This window comes from Barbatula barbatula, assembly GCF_947034865.1.
Source record: "Barbatula barbatula genome assembly, chromosome: 14".
Classification (NCBI taxonomy): domain Eukaryota; kingdom Metazoa; phylum Chordata; class Actinopteri; order Cypriniformes; family Nemacheilidae; genus Barbatula; species Barbatula barbatula.
In genome coordinates, this window is record NC_136777.1 from 8,817,616 (window position 1) to 8,841,028 (window position 23,413).

The following is a 23,413-nucleotide window of genomic DNA, read 5'->3' on the forward strand; positions in this document are numbered from 1 at the left end:
AGCAGAAGACCCCACCGGGTACCACTCATCTCCACTACAAATAGGAAAAAGAGGCTACAATTTGCACGAGCTCACCAAAATTGGACAGTTGAAGACTGGAAAAATGCTGCCTGGTCTGATGAGTCTCGATTTCTGTTGAGACATTCAGATCGTAAAGTCAGAATTTTGCGTAAACAGAATGAGAACATGGATCCATCATGCCTTGTTACTATTGTGCAGGCTGTTGGTGTAATGGTGTGGGTGATGTTTTCTTGGAACACCTTAGGCCCCTTAGTGCTAATTGGGCATCGTTTAAATGACACGGCCTACCTGAGCATTGTTTCTGACCATGTCCATCCCTTTATGACCACCATGTACCCATCCTCTGATGGCTACTTCCAGCATGATAATGCACCATGTCACAAAGCTTGAATCATTTTAAATTGGTTTCTTGAACATGACAATGAGTTCCCTGTACTAAAATGGCCCCCACAGTCACCAGATCTCAACCCAATAGAGCATCGTTGGGATGTGGTGGAACGGGAGCTTGGTGCCCTGGATGTGCATCCCACAAATCTCCATGCACTGCAAGATGCTATCCTATCAATATTGGCCAACATTTCTAAAGAATGCTTTCAGCACCTTGTTGAATCAATGCCACGTATAATTAAGGCAGTTCTGAAGGCGAAAGGGGGTCTAACACAGTATTATTATTGTGTTCCTAATAATCCTTTAGGTGAGTGTAATCCGGCGATTAAAAACCCACTTCTATCCAAAATAATCTTAAATTTGGTTACATGTCGGTGTAACAAGATTCAATAGAGGGAAGGAAGGAGCCGGCGAACATAATCTAACTGTTAATTAATAAAATCAAACGGAAATAAACACACACAAACCACAACATAAAATCCAGGCCTGGTCCTCTCTCACTGACGGTCCGGTCGTTCGTCCTTTTATATGCTCCACAATCTCCTCGTATCACGGAGAATCCCGGCTCTCGTCCCGCCTACCTCGCTACAGTTGTTTTAGCCAAAATAACTTGTATGATATTCCATCATGTGCCAGGATTCATTTATTCGCCTGTGCGTAGCCACAAATTAGCACGTATTCAGATCGGCTGTTTGTAGCCATCTTATAGTCAAGACTGGTTCATTGTCGTCTTTGGCCAGTCAGCGCAGAGTTTGTTGATATATTTCATCATCCTCAATATGTAAATAATATAGTGTCGCCAAATAGAGTTAAAAATGTTTGTTATGACATCATCCAATGCAAGTCAACATTCATAACATAATTTTTATTATATAATATTCATACACATTCTACGATATTATTTTTCTTTAATTTGAACAAATTATACATAAATGGGATTCAAATTCTTAACCTCTAGATGGCAACTGTAGCCCTACTGAGACTTGTGGCATTACTTTCGTAATTTTTTCGTTACAGTATTCATTATTTATCTACAATATTTGTTATCATGCGTGTAGGAACCCTATTTTCGCAGCTAACAGAGCGATATGTGGTTAGCGTAAACAGTGTTTCAGTGTGTCTTATCTGAATTCAACACGTGCAGCCTATTACAATTTGTTATAAAGCCATCAATTATTTATTTTGTTTAGATCATTATGTTATGAAAATATGAGCTTTGATTTGGCAAGGTACATTTTAACAACAAGACGATCCAAAGAGCTTTGCATAATACAAAGACATTTACGGCATTATAAAAAGACAATATAATAAGAGTATTATTATTATTATAAGAACGTTTTAAAAAGATATATGTTGCACAGCCCTAGTGTGCCTGCAAGCAAAAGAGAATGACTCTAGTTTTAGTCAGTCTTATTAAAGTCAGTTATTAAAGTATTAAAATCACATGCATTTTTTTATTTGGCAGATGATGTGATGACCATCTTCCCAGCAAACACCAGGGAGAACATGGGAGGCGATTCATATTTCCTTAAAGTTCACTGTTGGTTGTTTGTTTGTTAAAATAAGTAAACCAACAAAGGGTTAACCTTTTGATTTGCTATTTACATGTATTAGATTTATTAAGTTATGAGTTATTTAAATAATTATTGTGTCATTCTTTTTCTGTTTTTCTATTATATTAAGTTGTTCTTGGAGAATTTTCCTTATTTTTATCATTATCATAATCAATAATATTTAGCTGTATTATATTTATAACATTTTATTTTGTCTCCTTTTAATTTTTTAATTTTATATTTTTCCGAGTTGTTGTTCTTTTTTCATTAAAAGCTTTAAGTTGTTTTAATGAATACAAATGATTATTTTGCCATTGTTTTGTTTTCTCTATATGTTAGATGTATATTAGTCGTTCATTAGCTGTATAATTGATGACTGGTCTATTCTTAGGTTATGGTTATAGACGCAGAGGTGGGTTGTAACGCGATACATTTACTTCGTTACATTTACATGAGTACCATTTTGGAAAATATGTACTTTTCAAAGTACAATTAAAAGTGGGTGCTTTTACTCTTACTTGAGTATATTTCTAATAGAAAATCTGTACTTTTACTTTTTTTACACTGCGTGACATTCCTTCATTTTAAAATATTCATTATAAAATGCCTTGTTTTATTTCAAGGCCGTCGTCTCTTTTTACGTGCATTCCCAAGTGATTTATTTTTTTGAAAGCATTAAGTGAACAATGGGCAAACCGTTTGAACAGGTTCACGAATCAGTTCAAATTTTTTTTTCAGTTCGCAGCAAGATCTGAAGCGGCGGATTACTCACTCCTCGTAGCGCGAAACTTAGTACACGCAGGACGCAAAGAGCGGATATAAAGTGCGTATGACTCTATATCTACCTAATCAAAACTGCAAAGGAGTCATATTGTTTGCCAGGAATGGAAAATGCCCGCCACTTGTTCGTCAGACACAGCAACGTGCACGCGACCTGTTTGACACAGAGACGTGGGCTAGCAGAAATAAACATTTAAAGAACAGAAGGAGGAAAAACTTGTTGATGGGCGTGTGGTACACGGTTTACTGTATGTTTATTATTAAAATATTGGCGTTAATATTCATATTATGAAGGCCTATAATCAGACACAAAGTAACAAGCTACTGAGTAGTTTTTTCATTGCATACTTTTTTACTTTTACTCGAGTATTTTTTAACATAGTGACTTTTACTTGAGCAACAATTTCTCCAGTTACTTGTACTTTTACTTGAGTAAAGATTTTGGCTACTCTGCCCACCTATTAGATTTTGACTGACAGGCCAAATTTTGCTTTGTTTTAGACTAGACGTCAGAGCTGCGCTTGAACGGATATTGGATGAAATTGCTTGCTGGGGTGTAGCGCTGAAGTTAATGACTATTTTTAGTAGCCTGATGATCTTCGGGGTTTGCACTTTGATGACGATCCCTTAGGTTTTGTCTCAGCTGGCTGCCGCCTGAGATCAATACAAGGCCCGGTTTGTTTGTGGAAGGTTGAGATGTTGCTTATTGTTAACGTCACATATCATTTGGTGTAATTTGTGTTGTTAGCTCACGAGTTATTAGTCCGGAAGTCTGCGACTATAGACCAAACTCTGCCAGCGGGACATTATGTACAGTGTTTGTCCGAACTCGCAGAAAGCTTTGCGAATAGCCTTACAAATATCTTTCTCTTCCCTCTCAAACTTTTCGCTCCGTAGAAATGTAATACACCTCGCAAAACACAAATATGAGGAGCAAAATCACTATGGGTCTCCACGCTGTGACAAATGTATGCTTCAGAGAGACTGTGCATAGCTCATCGCTGTTACAAATGGGCTCTGAAATAATGAGCAAGAACAGTCAAAGAGACAAAATATGTATTTTTTAATAATGCAAAATACAGCACTGACAGGTAAGCAATATTTATAGGCCATGCGTATTTTAAATTTTCGTGGGCTGCCCCAATTCCTCATTTACCGTCATGGATTCCCATTGGTTTCGGCGTGGTGTTGTTTGTTTTAGATATTTTATTCAGGACATCGTCCGTAGTGTGAGCAGCATGCTGAAGAGAACATGCTAAAAAGGCAGATGGGCTAAGAAATGCTGATATGGAGCTGAAGGATATATCAGAGGGTTGTGCTGCTTTGCCGTCTGCCGTGTCAGATGGGAGTGTGTGTCTGGGGCTGTCCCTGGAGCCCTGTGGATGCATAGACACACTCCTCTGATAAGAAGTTAATTAAACAGCCATGGTCAAGCTACAGTCATAGAGCTACAGTATGTGCACTGTGTGACAGGAGTCAATGTGTGTGTGTTTGCCTAAAAGGGAAAATATGTTAAAAGTGATAAGACTTCTATGCCCCTAGACACAGAATTGAAATCCCAGTATGTCTATGGTTGGTGCCGATATATGAGCAGTGCTGAATGCCAGTGTCTTCTCTCGTACCACCCTGGCTAGAGAGACGTTAGCTTTTTATTGTTAGATTGCAGGGAAAAATCTCATTAGTATTCTTTGAAGATGCATTCAGACCATTAAGTTAGATTGTAAAGCCAACCTTGAAAACCACAGACACGTTTCACTACAAGTTAATGACCCATATTTTAATTAATTACAGACAATTATAAAACTGATCGACACTCCACTTCATAAACTGTAGATTCTGCTCGGTTTAAAAGAAACTGTAAAAGACAGAATGTTACGGTACGATTTTTTATAGATTTTTCACATATAATGTAAAAGAACTGTAATTTTACTGTTCCTTTCATATTTTAGAAATTCAATAAACACCATCAAATACATAAAAATACAATAATTTGCTACATTTACAAGAAAAACATGTAATTTTACATTTAAAAGGTTATTTTCATGCCAACCCAGCTGCAAGAAAATTTCTGTTTTTATTACAGGATTATTTACAGTGTACAGTCTGATGACTTTAACATCTATTTTATTCAATTATTTCTCCTACTTGTCCTTGCCTTTACAGTATTACCTTAAATATTTTTGCATTAATAATATGAACTAACCTCATTCATTTACTAACCTCATTCATTCTCCTCCCAGTTTGATACATCCCAAACATTATTGATGGAAATTATGTATTTTGTTCCACAGACCCCCTGCAGAATCATCACTCTTGGTTGAAACACAGGATATAAAGAATATTATAATATTCATTGAACACAGTTAGTGGGAAATGTTCCTGTTCTTTATGACGTTGTCACCCCTTGACTGAGTGTGTCTGAATTCTGCCTGCTGTGCTGATGAACAGTCAGTCGTCTCATTAAGCTCTCGGCTGGATCTAAGGGTTGGCAAAATGTCAAGTCTGATGGGACGTTAATGCCAGTGAGGAAGAGGGAGTGTTTGGTAAGCTTGTTCAGATCTGTTGTCTTGGCTTGTGCCTTGTTTGGATTCATAAGCTTTCAGTAAGCAATTACAAGAAACAACATTCTGATACAAATGAAAAAGTTTACGTAACGTGTTAACTGGCCTTACGAAACTAAGCTTTAGCGTTACTGTTCGTTTTTTACTTTTGGATCTTTACTTGCACCTTTGCGCAAAGTTTGTGTCAGAAAGAGAGTGATTGGCAGTTTTGTAGTTTGAGAATGTATGCATGCTTCATTATGCAAGCAGTATAATTTCTTTGGCATAGTGATATTTTGTTTGAGTAATGATGTGTTGTATTTAGTGCAGGCTTGGCTCTCCATCACTCTTGCACAGATTCAGATAATAGCCCATCTGCTGCCCCAGCGCCCCACAACTGCCTGCCTTGCTCATAATGCATACCAAGAGTTATGTCCCAAAGGCTTCCATTAACCAAATGTATTGGCTAAGAGTGTGGATGCGCTGGTATGATTTTCATTGCAGAGGAACTGCTGCTCTCTAGTGGGGAAATGCGTTATTACAAGATTTACGTATGGCTGCCAGGATTTACATTTTTGTACTTTGAATAAAAGCATCTGCAAAATGAAATAAATGTAAATGTAATTGCAATATTATCAAACAGTATCAAATCAGCCCATATCAGATGATATAGCCCCAAAAATATTATCACACAATATTTGGCAAATCCTTTTTAGAATGCTAAACCAATGCAAGTTAAGAGAGCTTAATTGCTACTCTGTAGAACAGAGACAGCTGAAAATAACCTTTCAACAATTAAGTTAGTTTATATCCGTTGGAACTACTGGAAAAAACAATAAACCGAATCGCAGCACAAACAGCGAAATTAATAATGCTGCTTGTTTGTTATTACTAGAAATTAGTAACATTCTTTCATATGATAGTCCTATATGATGAAAACACTTATTTAGTGCTATGTGTTCTGGTGAATTCCCAGCTTTAAAATTCTTTAAAAATGCCACTGTATAGAAATACATTTTCGACTGTGTGCTGAATTGACATTATGTCACCTGGAGCTGCCTGAAATATTTGTAATGAATATAAAAACACCACATTACTTTTTTTCCTACGTACATCAGCTGTGGAATAATGGTTTTCTGTAGTGTTTAAAATATCTCCAATATCACTGTGGAGACCCGGTAGCCATTTTTCTGTCAGTCAAAGACTTTGGTGATGCAGCAGGTCATTTAGCTGCTTTGGATGTCCACAGAGAGATTTATGCTCTCTTCAGCAGATGCTGCACGCTGACTCAGGAGCATGTATGTTCTGTGCCGTTTTAATAATGGTTGGGGTGACTACTGTAAGTCATTACTTCACCGCCCACCTCTTTTCTTTCTCTCTCGCTTGTTGCTTTGTTTCTATCCTCACACAGTCTGACATTAAACAGCTATAACAGCTCATTATATCTGGGGTAATGAGAAAACAGCTTTGAAATGCTCAGTTTGCCTCGTATGACTGTCAAAGTCAAACTCCTCATGATTTGTTTTTGAAATTCAGTAGATGCAGATTGCTGTGTTGATCTGAATGGGAAGCTTAAGAAGGTCTGATACACTTCAAGTTTGGAGCAAACAAACATGTAGAAGTCTGGTTAAAAAAAACTTTATCCATGGTCTATCCAACACCATCATGTTTCCACAATGAGACCTAGTGCATGTCAATAAAGAAACCAGAAACATGTCGAGTACAAATTCAGAGTATTTGATTGTCAAACCAGCACAAATTTTCACAGCCAATGTTGACCTTCTTAGTGCAGGTATGCCACAAAAGGACCTGAAAGAAAGCATTGATAAACTTGAAAACATTGCCCTCAAATATGTGAGGGACCAAGAGCGAGGTGCATGGGATATTACCTATTGGATATTACAAAAACCCGTAAACAGGAGATCTTAGGACATTTGTGTCTTCTGACCTGGGTACAGTTGCGTGCCTTTGGCTCCAGATCCTCAACCTTAGTAATCTCCTTGAGGAAGTCAGACTCCTGCAACCCTGGAATTGCTCTTCTTCTGAACCAGGCATTGGGGTTTGGAAGGATGACCTGCATTTTCACTGCAAAACCTTCCAAAGGTAAGAGATTCATAAGCTTTTTACCCACACTGTAAATAACAAATCCGCCACTAGTGCCACTCATCATAAGCTCGGTAGTTTGTGACTAAAAGTTTGCTGAAATGTATTAGTAAACTTTCCTGTATTTACATGATTCTTTTTAATCATTAAAATCAATTCGTATTATTTTACAATGTGTCTTATTCTCATCAATTTGTACAATCTCATATAGGTTTAGTGCGATTTGCTTTTCTGCATGTGATCTTAGGTTAAGGGTTGCGGTCAGTGGAAGGCCTTCAGTATGGTTTATGGTACTAAGGCATCCAATAATCGTACGTTTTTGTACAATTCACATCGTACAAATTGATACTACTTAGCCACCTCGTAAAAAACTTTCAAATTCCTGTAAGATCAGGCTAAATTATTCATTGTAGTTTGGGTACTTTATCAATTTACTTATGAGATATGAGATATGAAACACAAATACTTTTGTCTTACCAGCCACGTCTATCTCAAATGGTCTACCACCCCTCCAGCCGGTGTACCAATCAACTACTTAACGTTCCCCACCAGAGGACAATCATACCTCCGGGCCGCCACAAGTCCTACTGGCCACACTGCGACTCTTCTGACTGACCGAATCCGAACAGCCGCAGACAGTTGACTTTTTGGGTATGAGTGTATCGTAGTGAAGCTACACACAGCATGGTGGTCAGGTGAGTTTGATTAAGATTAGACCTCTGGCCCTCAGGACCTGAAATGGCTGGCCTTGAGCCACTTGTCTTTTCCGGACACAAAGGGGCGGACTAAGGTGGTCAGGGGCTCCTAGGCTGCTCTTTGGGTGAGACCCCCCTAGGCGGCTTTCAGGTGCCTTGTACGCTTGCAGTTCAGTTTGCATTAAACTCTCTAATGTAAAAGCTGTCATGGAAACACTTGGACGCACAGTTGTACCGAACCATGCGCATGCGCGTTGCGAGTGGAAGCAGAGCAGCAAATGAAGGGTAATGCAATGTTTCCAGATTTAAAAATAAATGGTAAATAGTATGTTTGCAAGCAGCAGAAAGCGCTGTAAGGGGCTGTGTCCACCGAGGCATTTCTGCGGGCGTACAACGTGTTTGTTCAATTGTTTCCTATGGAAACGCTGCGTTAATGGAAAACGCGAGCAGCTGGTGTTTTTTTCGGCTCTCAGCACCGGTGCTCTGTGTATTTTTCAGACGCTAAGCACCTATTGGAAAGTCGTTTGGGTCATATTTTGCCATCAACCAGAAACCTGGTGTTCAGAAGAGGCCTTGTTTTATATGGAAGGCCGTTTGGGTCATATTTCGACATCAACCAAAGGCCTGGTGTTCAGAAAACGCCGGGTTTTAAAGTTTTTTACTTTATTGTGAATTTCGTTACGTGACATTTTTCTTTTTTCCATTGGGCATGTTTATCCTCCTTTTCTTTTATCGTATGTGCACAAATGGCATAGTTTTCAGAATGTGTACGTTCATGTTTGTAAAATGCATTGACTTCCTTCATGCAGGTGTCAGCCTTGGTAGCATAGTGGTCCGCATGCGTGCCTGCAGCACAGCCTACTGCCTTTTAACAACAATTCGTGTTTTTAAACGATGGAACACTACCCTGTTGCTGACAACTGATTAAATTACAAGAATAGCTTATTAACAAGCCAACCGGTGTAAGGCCAAATGCTTGTAAAAGCTGGGCTAAATCTGCTTACTGTACAGTGGCTTTTGTGAGTATGTTTTTATTGATGAAAAATTATTTCCCATACGGACTATTGATTTGCGTGTCTTCTCATAACCCGTCGGTCGTGTTGGGAGGTGGGTAAAGGAATTGTCACTTTAGTTCCAGGGCGGGTGATTAAAAACGAAATAATATAAAATTGTGTGTTGCGTGCAACTCCCTATATCTTATATTAAATATTTGGGCATATATATTTTCATATTTTATTAGGTTCTTTGATAAGGTTACAATACATAGGCCTATGTAGCAACGTAACTTTCGTGATGTCCCCAAACCAAACACGTCACGAAAGCACCAAGCAGCTCCTGCTGCCAGCCACAACAACAAAACAAACAGAGAGAGATGATGTGCCGGAGAAATTAAGGTCGGGAATTTACATCATTAAAAGAAAAGGTCAAGCTGCAAATCTGATATGTATAATTGCTGTTGTGTTTTTTTTTTAAATGTAAGATGTAAGAGCTTGTTCTATTTATGCCTGTTTATAAAAAAACTAGCTTCAGAAGATAATGGCCTAGACTGTTTATAACTTTTGAGGAAGGCAAAGAAAAGAAAAGCTAGTAATTAATCTATTTTTTATACTCCTATCTCCTGTAAAACAATATTTATTACAAATGTTACAAAAATTTTAGCTCATTAATATCAGATACTAAAGTACTGATTATGTAGCTTATGATTCAGGACAGGTCACAAAAAGTAATACTCCTGGTTAAATACAAAGAATGTTAACATTCAAGAGTAATGGCTTCTGTGAAAAAACCTCCTCGATACTGTTCTTGCAAACCCACAACAGGCCATGCAATTATTGTTAAAATGCATTTTTTGTTTACGTCTCCTTCAAACTCAGTGGTAGAGGACAGCTACAGTACAAGGTCTAGTAAATTCATGAAACAGACGAACTACACTCCTGCAGGGAGGGGACAGCTATAAATCCAGATTGTGCCTCTCTTTCCCCCATGTCTGGTAAATTCAGTTTGTATCGATGCAGGGGTTCACCAATGTGGTCTTTTATGATTCTTTACTTTTGAACAAGTGTTTTCTCTACACCATCCATTAAAAAGTCAATTTACATGTGCTTAATGTTCTGTAATCTGCACGGCTCAGCAGTAACAGAAAACATCCTAATAATTGAACAGGGCTATATAAACTGAAAAGTTGCATTATTGCGTTGACTATGCATGGCTCTCCGTGGGTGTGTGATAAGTTTCTTGACATTAGGCTGATTACTTTATTAAGAAAATCTAAAACAAGGTTTAAATCGATGTGTGAAAACTATAATCTGACCTTCACTGAAAAAAGACATGCCGATTTAACCCAACCCAGTGGATTTGACCATTTATGACCAGGGTGCCTTGGTAAAAAGAGCAGGGACCTTGTACACTGCATTGAAAATACATTTTATTAATTGTTACATATAGAGAGTCATATTTTAATATAACTTAATACAATTTAATATTGGAGGGAACCTTTAGCCTAAAGGCTACCAAGGGCTATTGGACATTCTCCTGAAGAACTTTGAACTTTCATCGTCTTAATCCATGTTAATCCTTGATTAGTGAAAAGCTTATTTGGTGATACAAGTTATCCATCTTGCAATAGAATTCTTGCCACTAAATCAAAATGGAGAACAAGGATGACTCACTATGGGTCATTATGTTGTGAAAAATGCCCAGTATGCTTGGTGTGTATGCCTTAGGCTGTTCCTGGAACCCTGTGAATGCACAGCACACGCCCCTGATAAAAGGTTTATTACACAGTTACTATCATTTACATTTACATTTAGTCACTTAGTAGACTCTTTTATCCAAAGCGACTTACAAAGAGTTCGGGGAGTAATAAGCGATATGTCATAAAAGAGCAATAGTACATTAGGTGCTAATACTACATTAGGTGCTATCAAAACAAAAAGGGTTCAGTACCTGCTCTAGTGCAATTCAAATGCTTTAAATTCTTTCAAATGTCACACTATGAAAAATTATTTTACTGAAGATGATCTACTGTTTGCTGCATTGACACATCTCATCTGTAGCCGCCTGATGTGACCCAGTCCGTGAAATATGGGCCACATATTTGAAATCAGCCATGGAGTAATGGTTTCCTGTAGTGTTTATGCCATCATAAAATGTAATATCACCATGGAGACCCTCTAGCTCTTGTTCAGGCACGTGACTTCCGTCAGTCAAAGACTTTTGCTCCTAAAGATTTAAGCCCACTTCAGCAGGTCCTACAAGCTGACTCAGGAGCACGTTGACTCGTGACTCGAACTGACGTTTTTTTAATGGATGGGGTGACTAAGTCATTACTTCACGCCCACCTTTTTTCTTTCTCTCTTGCTTGCTGCTTTGTTCCTATCCTTACAAAGCCTGACATTAAGCAGCTTCTGCAAGGTGTAATGAGAAAACAGCCATAAAATGCTTAATGGCTTCCAAAAGTGGCAGCCAAGCTATTTGCTCCGTGTGACTGTCAAGAGTGAACCACCTTGGGATTTTTGCTGGGTTGAGTTTCCTGAACAACGACATAACTCGCTGTTTAACCACCATAGTACGATGCATACTTTGAGAAACTAACTAGCTACTCACGACTGTTTCCCAAAACATAGTAACTTTGCTGCACATCTGTCGTTTGAACCACGTTGGTTCAACAACACAGTTGATGACGTCACATAGTTGGTGGAGTAATACCGTCTTCTAATTAATCCGTTTGGATCGATTTGATGGCATATTATTGCTGTAAATAATGTACACTACATTTTGTTTTCGTATTTTTGCGCTCTATTGTTTTATTTCACGATATTTAACTCATTCATAAGTGTCCTCCTAGTAACTCCGCCCAGGGATTCCCCAGGGTCTTAGACTCAGGATCTATGGGCAGGGGCACTTTAGACCAATGCGTAGGCCAATGCGCACTTTAAAACAAACAATGATTTGATTTTCTTGACATACCAAAATATGTACAATTGAATCTGTATATTTAGAATGATGCTGAATGAAGCTTGGGTAAAAAACATATACCTAAATGTTACCTAAAACATTTAAAAGTTGCTAAAAACACAAAATATTTTAATGTTTCCATACTTTGGCAATGTCTCTTAAATCGCATTTTAGATACATATTAATATTTATGCAATAGTTATTATTCGTTTTTTATCCACTGAAAACGATAAACAATTTTTTTAAATATATTTTTTAAATAATGTTTCAATAAATGCATTATTTTAGGTTAAACACTGGCCAGGCTATTAAAACCACATTTTTGATTACTTTTGGTTAAAAAAGAAAAAGAATGTGCAGTGGCATGTGCAATGAAGTAACCTAGGTTCCATATAGCTCTCTATATGGTAGTTTGTGAATTCCCTATTTGTTCAGATATGACATGTACATTTAGACAATCTCAAGAAAGTATTTTTTATCAACTTTTTATAATTTTTTGGGTTTGAAAAGTAACAGGTTTTGCATTGTGATTTCAGTTAACATTAAAATATTTGGATTAAAGCGTCTGCTAAATGACCAAATGTAAATGTAAAATTTTGTTATAAAGAGAACACGTGGAAAGTGTTTTTGTTACTTAGTATTTGATAATGAAGATATCTAACAAAATAAAGAATGGATAGTGAAAAATCAAACACTTTAAACCAACATTTTGCAATGAAGTGTTATTTCATTCAGTTTACTGGACCTCTTCATTTAGGGGTCACACTTGGCTCCTGTAACCTTTTTCAGGAAAATGTATGTACATTTTTGTTTTCTTGTTTAGCATTTTAATGGAATTTTGATGGTATTAATTAATATCTATGCTATAATTATTATAAATTGTTCTCCCCATTTAAAACAATAAAATGTTTCAATGTTTCAATTTCGTCAAATATTTTTAAATATAATATTTCCATTAATGCCTTATTTCAGCTTAAAACAGATAGTGCACTTTTTTTCTGCACAGTGGCTGATTTTTAGTTTGTACCACCAAAATAATCTCTGAATTTTCATATATTTTCATATTTCCCATTCAATTCCTATGTTGGTTAATTTTTACAGCGAAGAAGCCAAGTGTGAATTTTTTTGTCAACTGACATGAAAATGGAAAGCCACTGGTTAAATGTGCAGATACTGCCATAAAAATACATTGAATTGCAACTGTTCTTCCAACTATTTAGTGTAAAAAAGCCCTCTAAAAAGGTGACTTGTCTGGCAATTTCTCATAAAGCAAGACATTGGTCTCCACTGTCAGCTTGAGCAAAAGTGTATTAGGCCTTGAATTTAAAGGTTGATATTCTCTAGATTTTGAGACTGAACTTGGTCCATGGCCATCTTGTACAATTGACCTGCAGCAGTTGACTTAAGTCATCGACCTATGTCCTCATAGCTCTGCCTCAAATGCTCATGCTTTGTCCAAAGCTTTTAACGCCACCTAGTGGCTGTAAACTTAAACAGCGATTTGTACCCATATTGGTACCCACTGCCCAGTTGGTAATTTGTATAAAATAAAAAAATTAATGATGCACTACAATTGATTTCTTTTTTAATTTGATAGGCAAATTGTGTTAATAAAACATATCTTTATTTTGCCCTACGTAACTATTCATATTAAAGAGAAATTATAAATTGATAGACAGTTTCTTTTTCATTCTGAATATCTCTCGGCTTAATTCGGAGCTTTGTTTTAAAAAGATGATCTGTCCGTAACTTCGGTTTCATTGGACTCTTCTCGATTTGATAAAATGCTGAGATCACATCACCATCATCTCTATAATGCTGATCTCTGGTAGAAAGGGGGTGTGTTCTCATCAGACAGCTGGAAATCCCCGTTAGACGCATAAAAGGGACCCCAAACGGCTCCGCATCACATCAAAGCTCGCTGCCGAGCCGTGGGGTCAAACGAGGACCTTAAAATATGTGGGCACGAGGGTAAGGTTGGACAGCGGCGGGATTAAATGGGCAATCTGATGGGAAGCTGGAGATATAAGGAGCCGAGCACCGTGGAGGAATGCGACTCGACGTGGGAAAGCGACTCGGAGAGGGATGAGCAGCAGCTGGGAGGAGAGGACGAGGACAGCGGCATCTCCGAGTGCATCAGCCCGGCAGAAACAGGAAGAGGAATGGAGCAGCTGGATCATGGATCGCCGCAGGTATCGCTATTCACCTTAAGCTTTCACGAAACAATAACTTTGAATAAAAATTTGCGTAAAAACAATGATTTTTTTATTTGACACATGGGAATTGTGCGTGTATAAATAATAAGCGTTTGTTGTAGTATTTGTTTCTGTTATTTATAACACATGAACATCAATGTGACCACATAGGCACGCGTGCAAAGCGTTGGCAATGTCAACCTATTATTATCATCACAATCATTATCACTGTATAGGGACAGAGCACGATACATTTGGTGAAATAGATATGGAACTCGATATATGATGTTTGTAAAGGTCAAGCGTTACATCCTTGTACGCGTTTAATGTCATTTTTATTCAAATAGCTCATGCTGTCATCATTTTTGTGGATTTGTGGCTGTGACCTGTTAAACGCGACCCAATTCCTCGCAGGAAATTCGGCTTTTTCATTTCCTGTCCACGGAAGAAGAATCTTGGAATTCTTTTTTCAAACAAAAGCATTTAATGTGTTTACGAGTAGCCCATGTAGTCTTGTTTTTGTGAGCCCTGTTTGTTGTCCTCGACAGAAAATGAAGTGCAGAATAGAGTTAGTAGAATTAATGGATATCTGGTTTGTAAGTCAATTGGAACAAATGCTATTGAACAGTCCCTCACTTATCGAAAAACTTTAACAGTAATGAAACATAAATTAATGAAAATGCAAAAAATAAGAAGATATCTGACATAGACTATTGTTTGGCCATCATTTTAATGTTTTTATTGAACTTAGATATAAAAGAACATGACCTATGCTTTAAAAACTTAACCTTTCAGTTAAAATTGGCTTTTAGCTAATCCTTTTCTTAATGGTTTTTATTTTGTAAGCTTCACAGAAACACTGAATTGCATGTGAATGTAATGAAATAACTAAACTCCTACACTGCCTATGTACCAGCAATAGTTTCATTCCACCTTATTCTTTTTCCCTTTCACAGTTTGGTGATATGCTGGAATCCTCCACTAGAATGAAAAGGAGTTTTTATGCAGCGAAGGACCTGTACAAGTATCGCCATAGTTATCCGGTAAAGAGTCACTAGTATGTCTTTTCTGAGTATGAATCTCATAGGGCAGTTGCCTTTTCAGTGACTGTAAATATAGCAAAATAGTTGGAGAACTTGGATGCACATCTGTGGAATGACTTAAGTGTGTGTCCTGTATAATATTCTGTCTGTTAAGCTCAAAATCAGTTTAATAGCTGAAGGGATTGAGTTATTTTTATTGCTTCATCACTTCAACCTATTTTCTAATTTTGATTCTTTCATTAATTCCAACTCAGAACTACAAAGAACCCCGACGGACGAATGAGTATCACAATCTTAGGTTCTATCTGAATAAAATACCCCTTGTGCCAGATGGTAAGTGAGTGTTTGCCATAGTCAAAGTATCCTACATTTTTTGTTTTACTGAAGGGGTCTAAAAGTGTCATAAAATATTGTTAGGGCTGTTTAATACTTTGTCTTTACTGTACATATGAAAAATGATTAACGTTGTGCCTTGTCAGTATTGCATCGTGTGGTATTATTGCTTTTATATTACCGTAACAGCTTCCTTTCTGGAAGTCCCTTGATTCTCATTACGAGACTGTGGCTTAATTGTTATGTGGGGAAATTTCATTTGCAGTAATAGCAAATTTCCAAAGGGGTAGTGAGATGACACGAGAGGGTTTGGTTAAAGATCTGGGCTGATAATGCCTCTAAAGCAACCAGATTCGCACTGTACAATCTGAGAACTGAAAAGATACTAGCCTTTAACTTTAGACATCACAAAAGAAAACAATCAAACAAGATGTACTGTACATGTACTAAAAATAGCTTCATATTCAGACTGGAGGAGATTTTTTTGACCCAACACATCAGAAGATGGTGAGTTTTAACTGACACCCTGCCAAGAAAAAAGGAGATTTGATTGACGCCATTCAAAATGCTTCCTGAAAGCGAATCTGATAACTCTTTGAACAAAAACAGAAGCTCAAAAGTGGTACTGACAACGCAAGATAGAAGACATACTGCGCGAGGATTTACACACAGACAGCAAAAAGCAGTTTTTACAACTGAATACACATAGCAGCTGGTATGAGGGAAGAAAATGCCTCATTAACTGAACGTTTTCCCTGAGGGGCCAGTTTAGAGGCAGAAAGTAAATATCTCAAATGAGGAACCATTGATTGGTTATTGTGCTAATTTTTAGGAAGAAATTAGCTCAATTCAGAAGAGATTTGTTGTGCAAATATTGAATGATGGTACAAGTTCTTTACCGCTGACTAGGGAGTAGGGACACAAACATACAGCTGTGTTCTGTGTCCTCTTGTGGTTTTAGTTTGTCCTTGTCACCTATGAAGTACACTTTTATTCAAGTTCATTTTCTCACCATTATGTCATTCCAAACCCAAATTCCTGCATTTCAAACCCAAATTCCTGCATTTCATTAAAACATGTTTTTGGAGGAATGAGGAAACTGGTTGTCAATATGTACATTATATTTTATACATATGGTAAAATACGGTAAGTCATAGCTTTGTGTGAGATTCTGACCAATTTTAATACTTTTTCAAATGTCAACATCTGCCTTGGTCTAGTTCTGATTCTCAAAATCATGGTCTACGTGTTTATATTGATTTATTCACAAAACAAAATGATCATTTGTGTAAATTACAATACATTTGAGCTGTCACATTTTTATATCAGCTGAATTCATTGATCTCTCTAATTGATTTTCTGTTTCTTCTCATATAGGTATTTATATTGAAGAAATCCTCACCAAATGGAGGGGAGACTATGACAAGCTGGAGCACAATCACACATACATTCAATGGTAAGACATTTTTTTGCAATATTCTAGCTAGGGTATGAGCAATGAAGTTGTTGCTTAATGATGTCTAATAACATAGAATTAGTTCATTGTTATTGTAAAGGGAAAGAACCATGCAAATATGTGCATGAGGGATTTCCTGGGTGGCGAGACATACATTAGATATGCTTCGCTTCTCCATCAGATCTGCTTAAAATTAACGTCAACTTTAGATGCAAATCTTGTAGATCAAGGCATAATCAAACCCGCAAAAATAACCCGGCAGTGGTAAGGATTTGTGCGGTACCTTCAGTTGAAGGGAAAAACGACTTTCACAGCCACTAATAGCCTTAAGACGAGTAGAGAAAATGTATTTAAGTTTCTTTAATGTTTGTAAGTGTTTTAATATTTATAAAGATCATCACATTAGTAACAGTAACTAAAGAAGCTTGTGCAATGTCTGTGGCTTGCGGGCATTTACTGGTAAATGGTTTTCACTAAACAACTTTTAATCTAAACATGCAAAGATTTAAAGGAGTCATGTGACATGGCTAAAACGAATATTATGGTTTGTTTTAGATGTAATGCAATGTGTATACACGAATTAAGGTTAAAAAATGCTGTATTCTATTGGCTCTTTGGGTGGTTGTTACCTCATACACTCCCTGAGCTGAGCCTGTTCTTTTCTGCCTGGTGCTGTGATCCCGATGATGAGGGTGAGGGTGAGAAAAAAGAGGGGAGGGAGGCTGTGATGCCATAAGGCTGTGTGAAATAACAGCAAAGATCTAAAAGCAGACTTCACACATATGCTACCGCTCATACCGCTGCACCATCCTGCCGAGGAAAAAGCGATTAGCTTCTCTCGTTCCCCTCTACTCATTTATTCGCTCTCTCGCACCATATGCTTATACGAGGCTATTTGCATAATATCAATTAGTGAATGTTAAAACACAAGGTGTGGGCAGATCGGTAGCGTTTAAGATGGAACACAGAGACTTAACTTGCTAGAGATATAGATCTTAACATGGTGAGGAGGAGAACCCTATATATCCTCTGCCCCAAGGTTTTATCAAAAGTCAGCTTTGTCCATTCTAGAATAATTTTTTGATGTTTTATATATTGTGTGTTTATATTTATATACTGTTACTGTCCTTCCAAAACCTCTGACGTCCAAATTCACAGTTTTTCAGGAATAAACCCAGGTTTCAGTCTGTAGTTGACTATTTATTTTTGTGATATTAGTTAATACAAATAATTTAAAGCAAATAGGAATATCAGACGAGTAAATGGTAATTATGTAAAGTTATGACAATGATCAAATCAGAGATAGACTTTATCTCTTCAATATCTTTCAGGCTTTTCCCACTGAGAGAACAAGGCCTAAATTTTTATGCTCAAGAACTCACTCAGGAGGAGATAAAGGTAAATGTTTTATAGTAAAATTGAACAGAACCAAGTCAAACATGTCAATAGATTTCAGGCACTCAGACATTGTGTTCTGTAGTTTCACCTGCTGTTATCATTATGTAATACACACAGCTTTTAACAGAGCGTTTCTCATGTCGACAGGAATTCCAAAGCACTCGAGAAGCCAAGAGACGCTTCCTCCTTGCCTACACTATCATGTTGGATTTCTTTGGGATCAAGCTCCTGGATAAAAATGGGAACGTGGCTCGAGCTCAGAACTGGCAAGACCGCTTTCAGCATCTGAATGAGTGGGTAGCCCTCACCATGATAGCACACATACAGTATATCTGGGAGACGTCTATTTGATCTGCATTTACATCGACAAGACACTTTTTTTAAAGGATTTGCTCATCTGCAATATTTCTGTGAGATGTCTCCCATCAGATGTCACATCCAGAAGATGCCTATATAATGTTTATGGTTGATGATAAAAATAAGGGTTTAAAAATAAAGCTTAATTCTAAACAATTTTGTACCATACAAAACTAATCTTGAAGTACTTTATCAGTAACATTGAGTTTCATCCCCTAGCCTTCCCAGTCTTATCTCCTTGTCTTAATCTGCTGTATTTAGCATGCCACAGTGCTCATAGAAAGCATCTTCGATCTCTTGTCTCTTCAACATCATTTCACTGTCTTGACCCTAACTGCACTGTCACATGATATGTGACCGTCTCCTGCAGTGATGGGAGAAATGGGTCAGATGCACAGAGACTAAATAGAGAAGAACTGAATGGGTCACAAAGACATTTAGTGAGATTTAGATTTGCAGAGATGACTGTTAGATTTGAAAAAGAGTTAGATAAATGAACAATGCTTAAGGATGGCACGCAAGAAAATCTGCAGTGCAGTAAATGTAGTTGACGTAAATAAGTGTGTGTATCTGTTGTTGTGTCATTGCCCCAGGACTGAGACATAGAGGACGCTCTTTATGACATTAGAGATTATGCCTGCAGGTTGAATGAATGCATAATCTAGAAAATTATTATTATTAGTAAAAAGAAGAACGGCAACAAAATAATCAATGTTGCATGAGAAAGTAAGTACAGCAACAGTGTGAGCACTTTTGTAAGACTCATTGGGGCACTGCAAGATATTTGGGATGTATTTTTTAAATGATGACCATTGTGTATATTGTGAAATAAATTATATACTGTATATACAGGAAATAATTCGAGAGACCATTTCAAAAAATAATTTACGTATATGTACTGAATAGGTGTGTATTTAAATAAAATGATTATTTACGTTTTATGCTGTGAACTACTATCAATATTTTTACCAAATTTAAAATAAAATAAAAGGTTATATTCGCATCTGTGTAGAAAATGAAAACTGGAGAAACGGTCAAAATAAGAGAAAAGATGCTTTGTATTTTTTCACACCTCACATACTGCAAAGGATACAAGTTCAGATTCACTTTTTTTAAGTAATAGATACAACAGTAATATTTGTACATGTATTTAGGAAAAAAATCGAAATATATTTGTATTATTTAAAAATTATTTTATTATTTTAACCTCGATTTTAGTTTTCACAGTTTTCATGTCTTTTCTCATTCTGTCAGTCTTTCACTTTCTGTCACTCCTGAGGTTTGATTTTGTTGAAATTCAACAGACACTGGACTAGAATGACACCAATACGTCTAGAAATGCTGATTAAATGCATTCATCTCTTTATTATTTCTGCAGATGTGATGTACAATTTTTTTAATAATATATTTCTTACATATTATGTTTACTTAATTCAAGTAATATATTTGCAGAAATAATTTATTTGTATCGTTTCTGGCCTCTTTCCTTTCCAGGTCACAGCACAACTATCTGCGGATAACCCGTATTCTGAAGAGCCTCGGTGAGCTGGGCTTCGAACACTTCAAGTTGCCTCTTGTTCGTCTGCTGCTGGAGGAGGCGCTGGTCGAGGGCACTTTACCCAACATGCGTCACAGCACACTGGAGTATTTCGTCTACACTCTGCGCCAACACTCTCAGAGACGCGCCCTGCTCCGCTTCGCCCAACGCCACTATCACCCGCCAGAGAACTTCATCTGGGGTCCTCCCAGGAGGAAACGTGTTCAGGGAACATCTGGATGCACTGGGACGAGAGCTGGGAAGCCGGGAGTCACGGACAGGAGCGCAGGGAAAGCAAAGTCACCTAAAGAGGGCAGGAATCAGAGTAACTTGGAGAGACAGACAGAGGATATAGACAGGAGTGAGGAGTGGAAAATGTCAAAAGGACGGATAGATACAGAAGAATACATTGAGACCATTCCGCTGTAAAAATTAAAGCAGGGCAATTCTGGGAAAGCAGGTGCACGGGTCAGGTTAGGCTGAAGTTAAAGTTAGGAAAAAGAATGGCACAGCAATATATCTTGGCCTTTTAGTGACTTTGTGATTAACTTGACTGTTTGGCATTTCTTTTTTTAAAAACGGGGTGTTTTTCTTAGCTCGGAATACTTGTAAGTTGATAAATGTATCTACTGTAGTTCTTATCGATGTTTGCAGTCCTATAAAGAGTTCTTAGCAATGTGTTAATATATACAGTATAAGTGCTGCAGTACCTGACATGACACGTGTGTGTTTGTGTGAAATATTGCACTTTTGACTATCCAGTCTTCCCCTGTGAGAGAGCATTATTCTAATCTACAGACATTGAGACATTGCTGTCTCTCGGTTATTCTCTGTGTTTAGCTCTGGCGTAAATTTCTTATATCCGATACTTGTAGCTCCTTGTAACAATTCATTAGGATAGTGTGAATATACATTCAGGAACTTTCAGGTAATTTAACAACCATGTATGTTTGTATAGAAATGTGTGAGGGAACCACTTTAATCAAGTTCTTGCAATATAAAGTGCCTATTTTATTTTTTACAGCATATGTACGTGCTAGTGTGTATGCTGCCATTCTTATCAAACTTATAGTGTATGAGTGAAGACAATCAGGGCTATTAATGGTCACATTCACCTACAATACAAATATATGAGCCGATTTATTCAAGTTGATAACGTATACTCAGAGGGCTTGGCAATACCTCCACATCTGTGTGAATGTGTGCGAATGTTATCAAGTTATACCTTTTTGATTTAGAAGGGAAATGGTGACAAGGAGCAGACAAATATCTACTACTATTACTCTATCGTCTTACTGTAGTTTGGAGAGAAAATTGTGGGTGGCATACAGTTACCAAGCCTCTTTCACACACAGTTTGCTTTAAACAATGAGGGCTTCCACACCCCTGTGCTTCTCAAGCTTTCCATCTTGATTTTATTTTATAACCCAAGGTTCATTAAACCTATTTTGCTCTCCGATTCCTCCAAATGGACAAAAAGTGTTTTAATACCAGGAAACAAATAGCCATAATTTATATTTTTGCTTAAAGGAATGTTCCAGGTTCAATACATGCTAAACTCTATCAACAGCATTTATGGCTTAAAGTGATAGTTCACCCCAAAATGAAATCTGTCATAGTATATGCATAGACATAGGATATTTTTAAACTTATTCTGAAATGAATCTGAAATTTGGTAACCGAACATCAACAGCCCCCATTCACTTTTATGATATGGACTCAAAAACAATCCAAGTGAATGGGGGCCAGTTAACAACATTCTTCAAAATAGCTTATTTTATGTTCTGAGGAAGTGAGTAAATGATGACAGAATTTAATTTTTTATTTTTAAAAAAATGTCAGTTTAACACCACTCATGATTATAATATTTTTTATCCCCCTTTCAGTTAGAAACAAAAAGCAGTATATTTCTTAGAGTAATGCATAAGGTTTTCTGGACAAATAAATTTATTAAGTATTAAAGCTTCACATTTTTGTTTTTAGACCCTTTGCAATGTCAATATATTATAGTGAATTATTATAACTGTGTGTGCAACAACTTGAAAATATTCTCTATAAAAAACATAAATATGCAAAATATGGATTTATTGAATCTGGAACATGCTTTTGTGAACCTGTGGTTTTAAAGACTGTTTAAAGATTCTCTTCCATTAATTCTCTCAAGAAACCACAATAATCTTTAGTGTATCTCATGCCATACTTGTGTGGTAACTGTTTGACAGTCTCTTGTAAAGGCACTGTTTTTCTATGTATCTTTATCGGTAAGTGATGATTTGTATAAGAAAATGTGACATGCTCAGAAGTTATTTATATCGTGGCCTAATAAAGTGCAGCTCTTTGAAGAAGTCTTTGATGATGTGGTGTGATTGTGGTGAACTTAAACTAAACTTTACATTGCCTTTTTGTCACTGAATAGGATGGACACAGTGTTATTTTGTATCAGTACAAGAATATATAAGTAAAATTGAATTGAATCCTCTCCTTATTCGCTCTGATGGTAGGGTAGGTTTGTTAAGTCAGGAAATACAGTTAAAGTGCTGATGAAAAGGACAGAAGAAAGCTGCCATATGGTCACTTCAGACAGCCCAGTCCCCAGTGGTTTGAAGAACAGCGTGTGTGCTGTAATCAATGTGGGCATTGCTGTTTCTTGTCAAAGCGTCAGTGAGTGTGTTCCTGATGCACACCTGTGAGTGTGATTTTCAATGCCAGTTCCTCAGTCACGGAGGCACCTGGAGACAGATGTCAGATACAAACCTTGTCCAGCAATCTTCTCACTGAGCTTGGCATGTACCTGGCTGATAATTCTTTGACTGACATGCCGCACCTGAATTTTTATTTTATTTATAGTGTTTCTTGTGTTTTGACATGGTACCGTCGTAATACCATGTTTTAGAGGACGTAAAATTTGATATTACATTTTATTGGCTCAGTATGCTTCAGGAAGCACAGTTAGTATTGTGCACACTCAGTGTTAAATGTGCTGAGTGGAAGGCAATGTGGCCGTACTGATCGGCAGTGACAGAATGAGGTAAAGAGGGTTACAGTATGTGCTGGATGT

General features: G+C 37.2%; 1 protein-coding gene across 1 annotated transcript; it reads left to right on the plus strand.

The window, feature by feature from the left end:
* Positions 1-13,910: 13,910 nt before the first annotated feature.
* On the plus strand, positions 13,911-22,706 carry ogfrl1 (opioid growth factor receptor-like 1). Its single transcript, XM_079473734.1, has 7 exons — positions 13,911-14,228; positions 15,188-15,274; positions 15,529-15,607; positions 16,985-17,063; positions 18,395-18,461; positions 18,609-18,754; positions 20,313-22,706. Exons 1-7 carry the CDS (start codon positions 14,034-14,036, stop codon positions 20,782-20,784), a joined length of 1,125 nt encoding a protein of 374 aa, XP_079329860.1. The 5' UTR covers positions 13,911-14,033; the 3' UTR covers positions 20,785-22,706.
* The last annotated feature ends 707 nt before the right edge of the window (positions 22,707-23,413 follow it).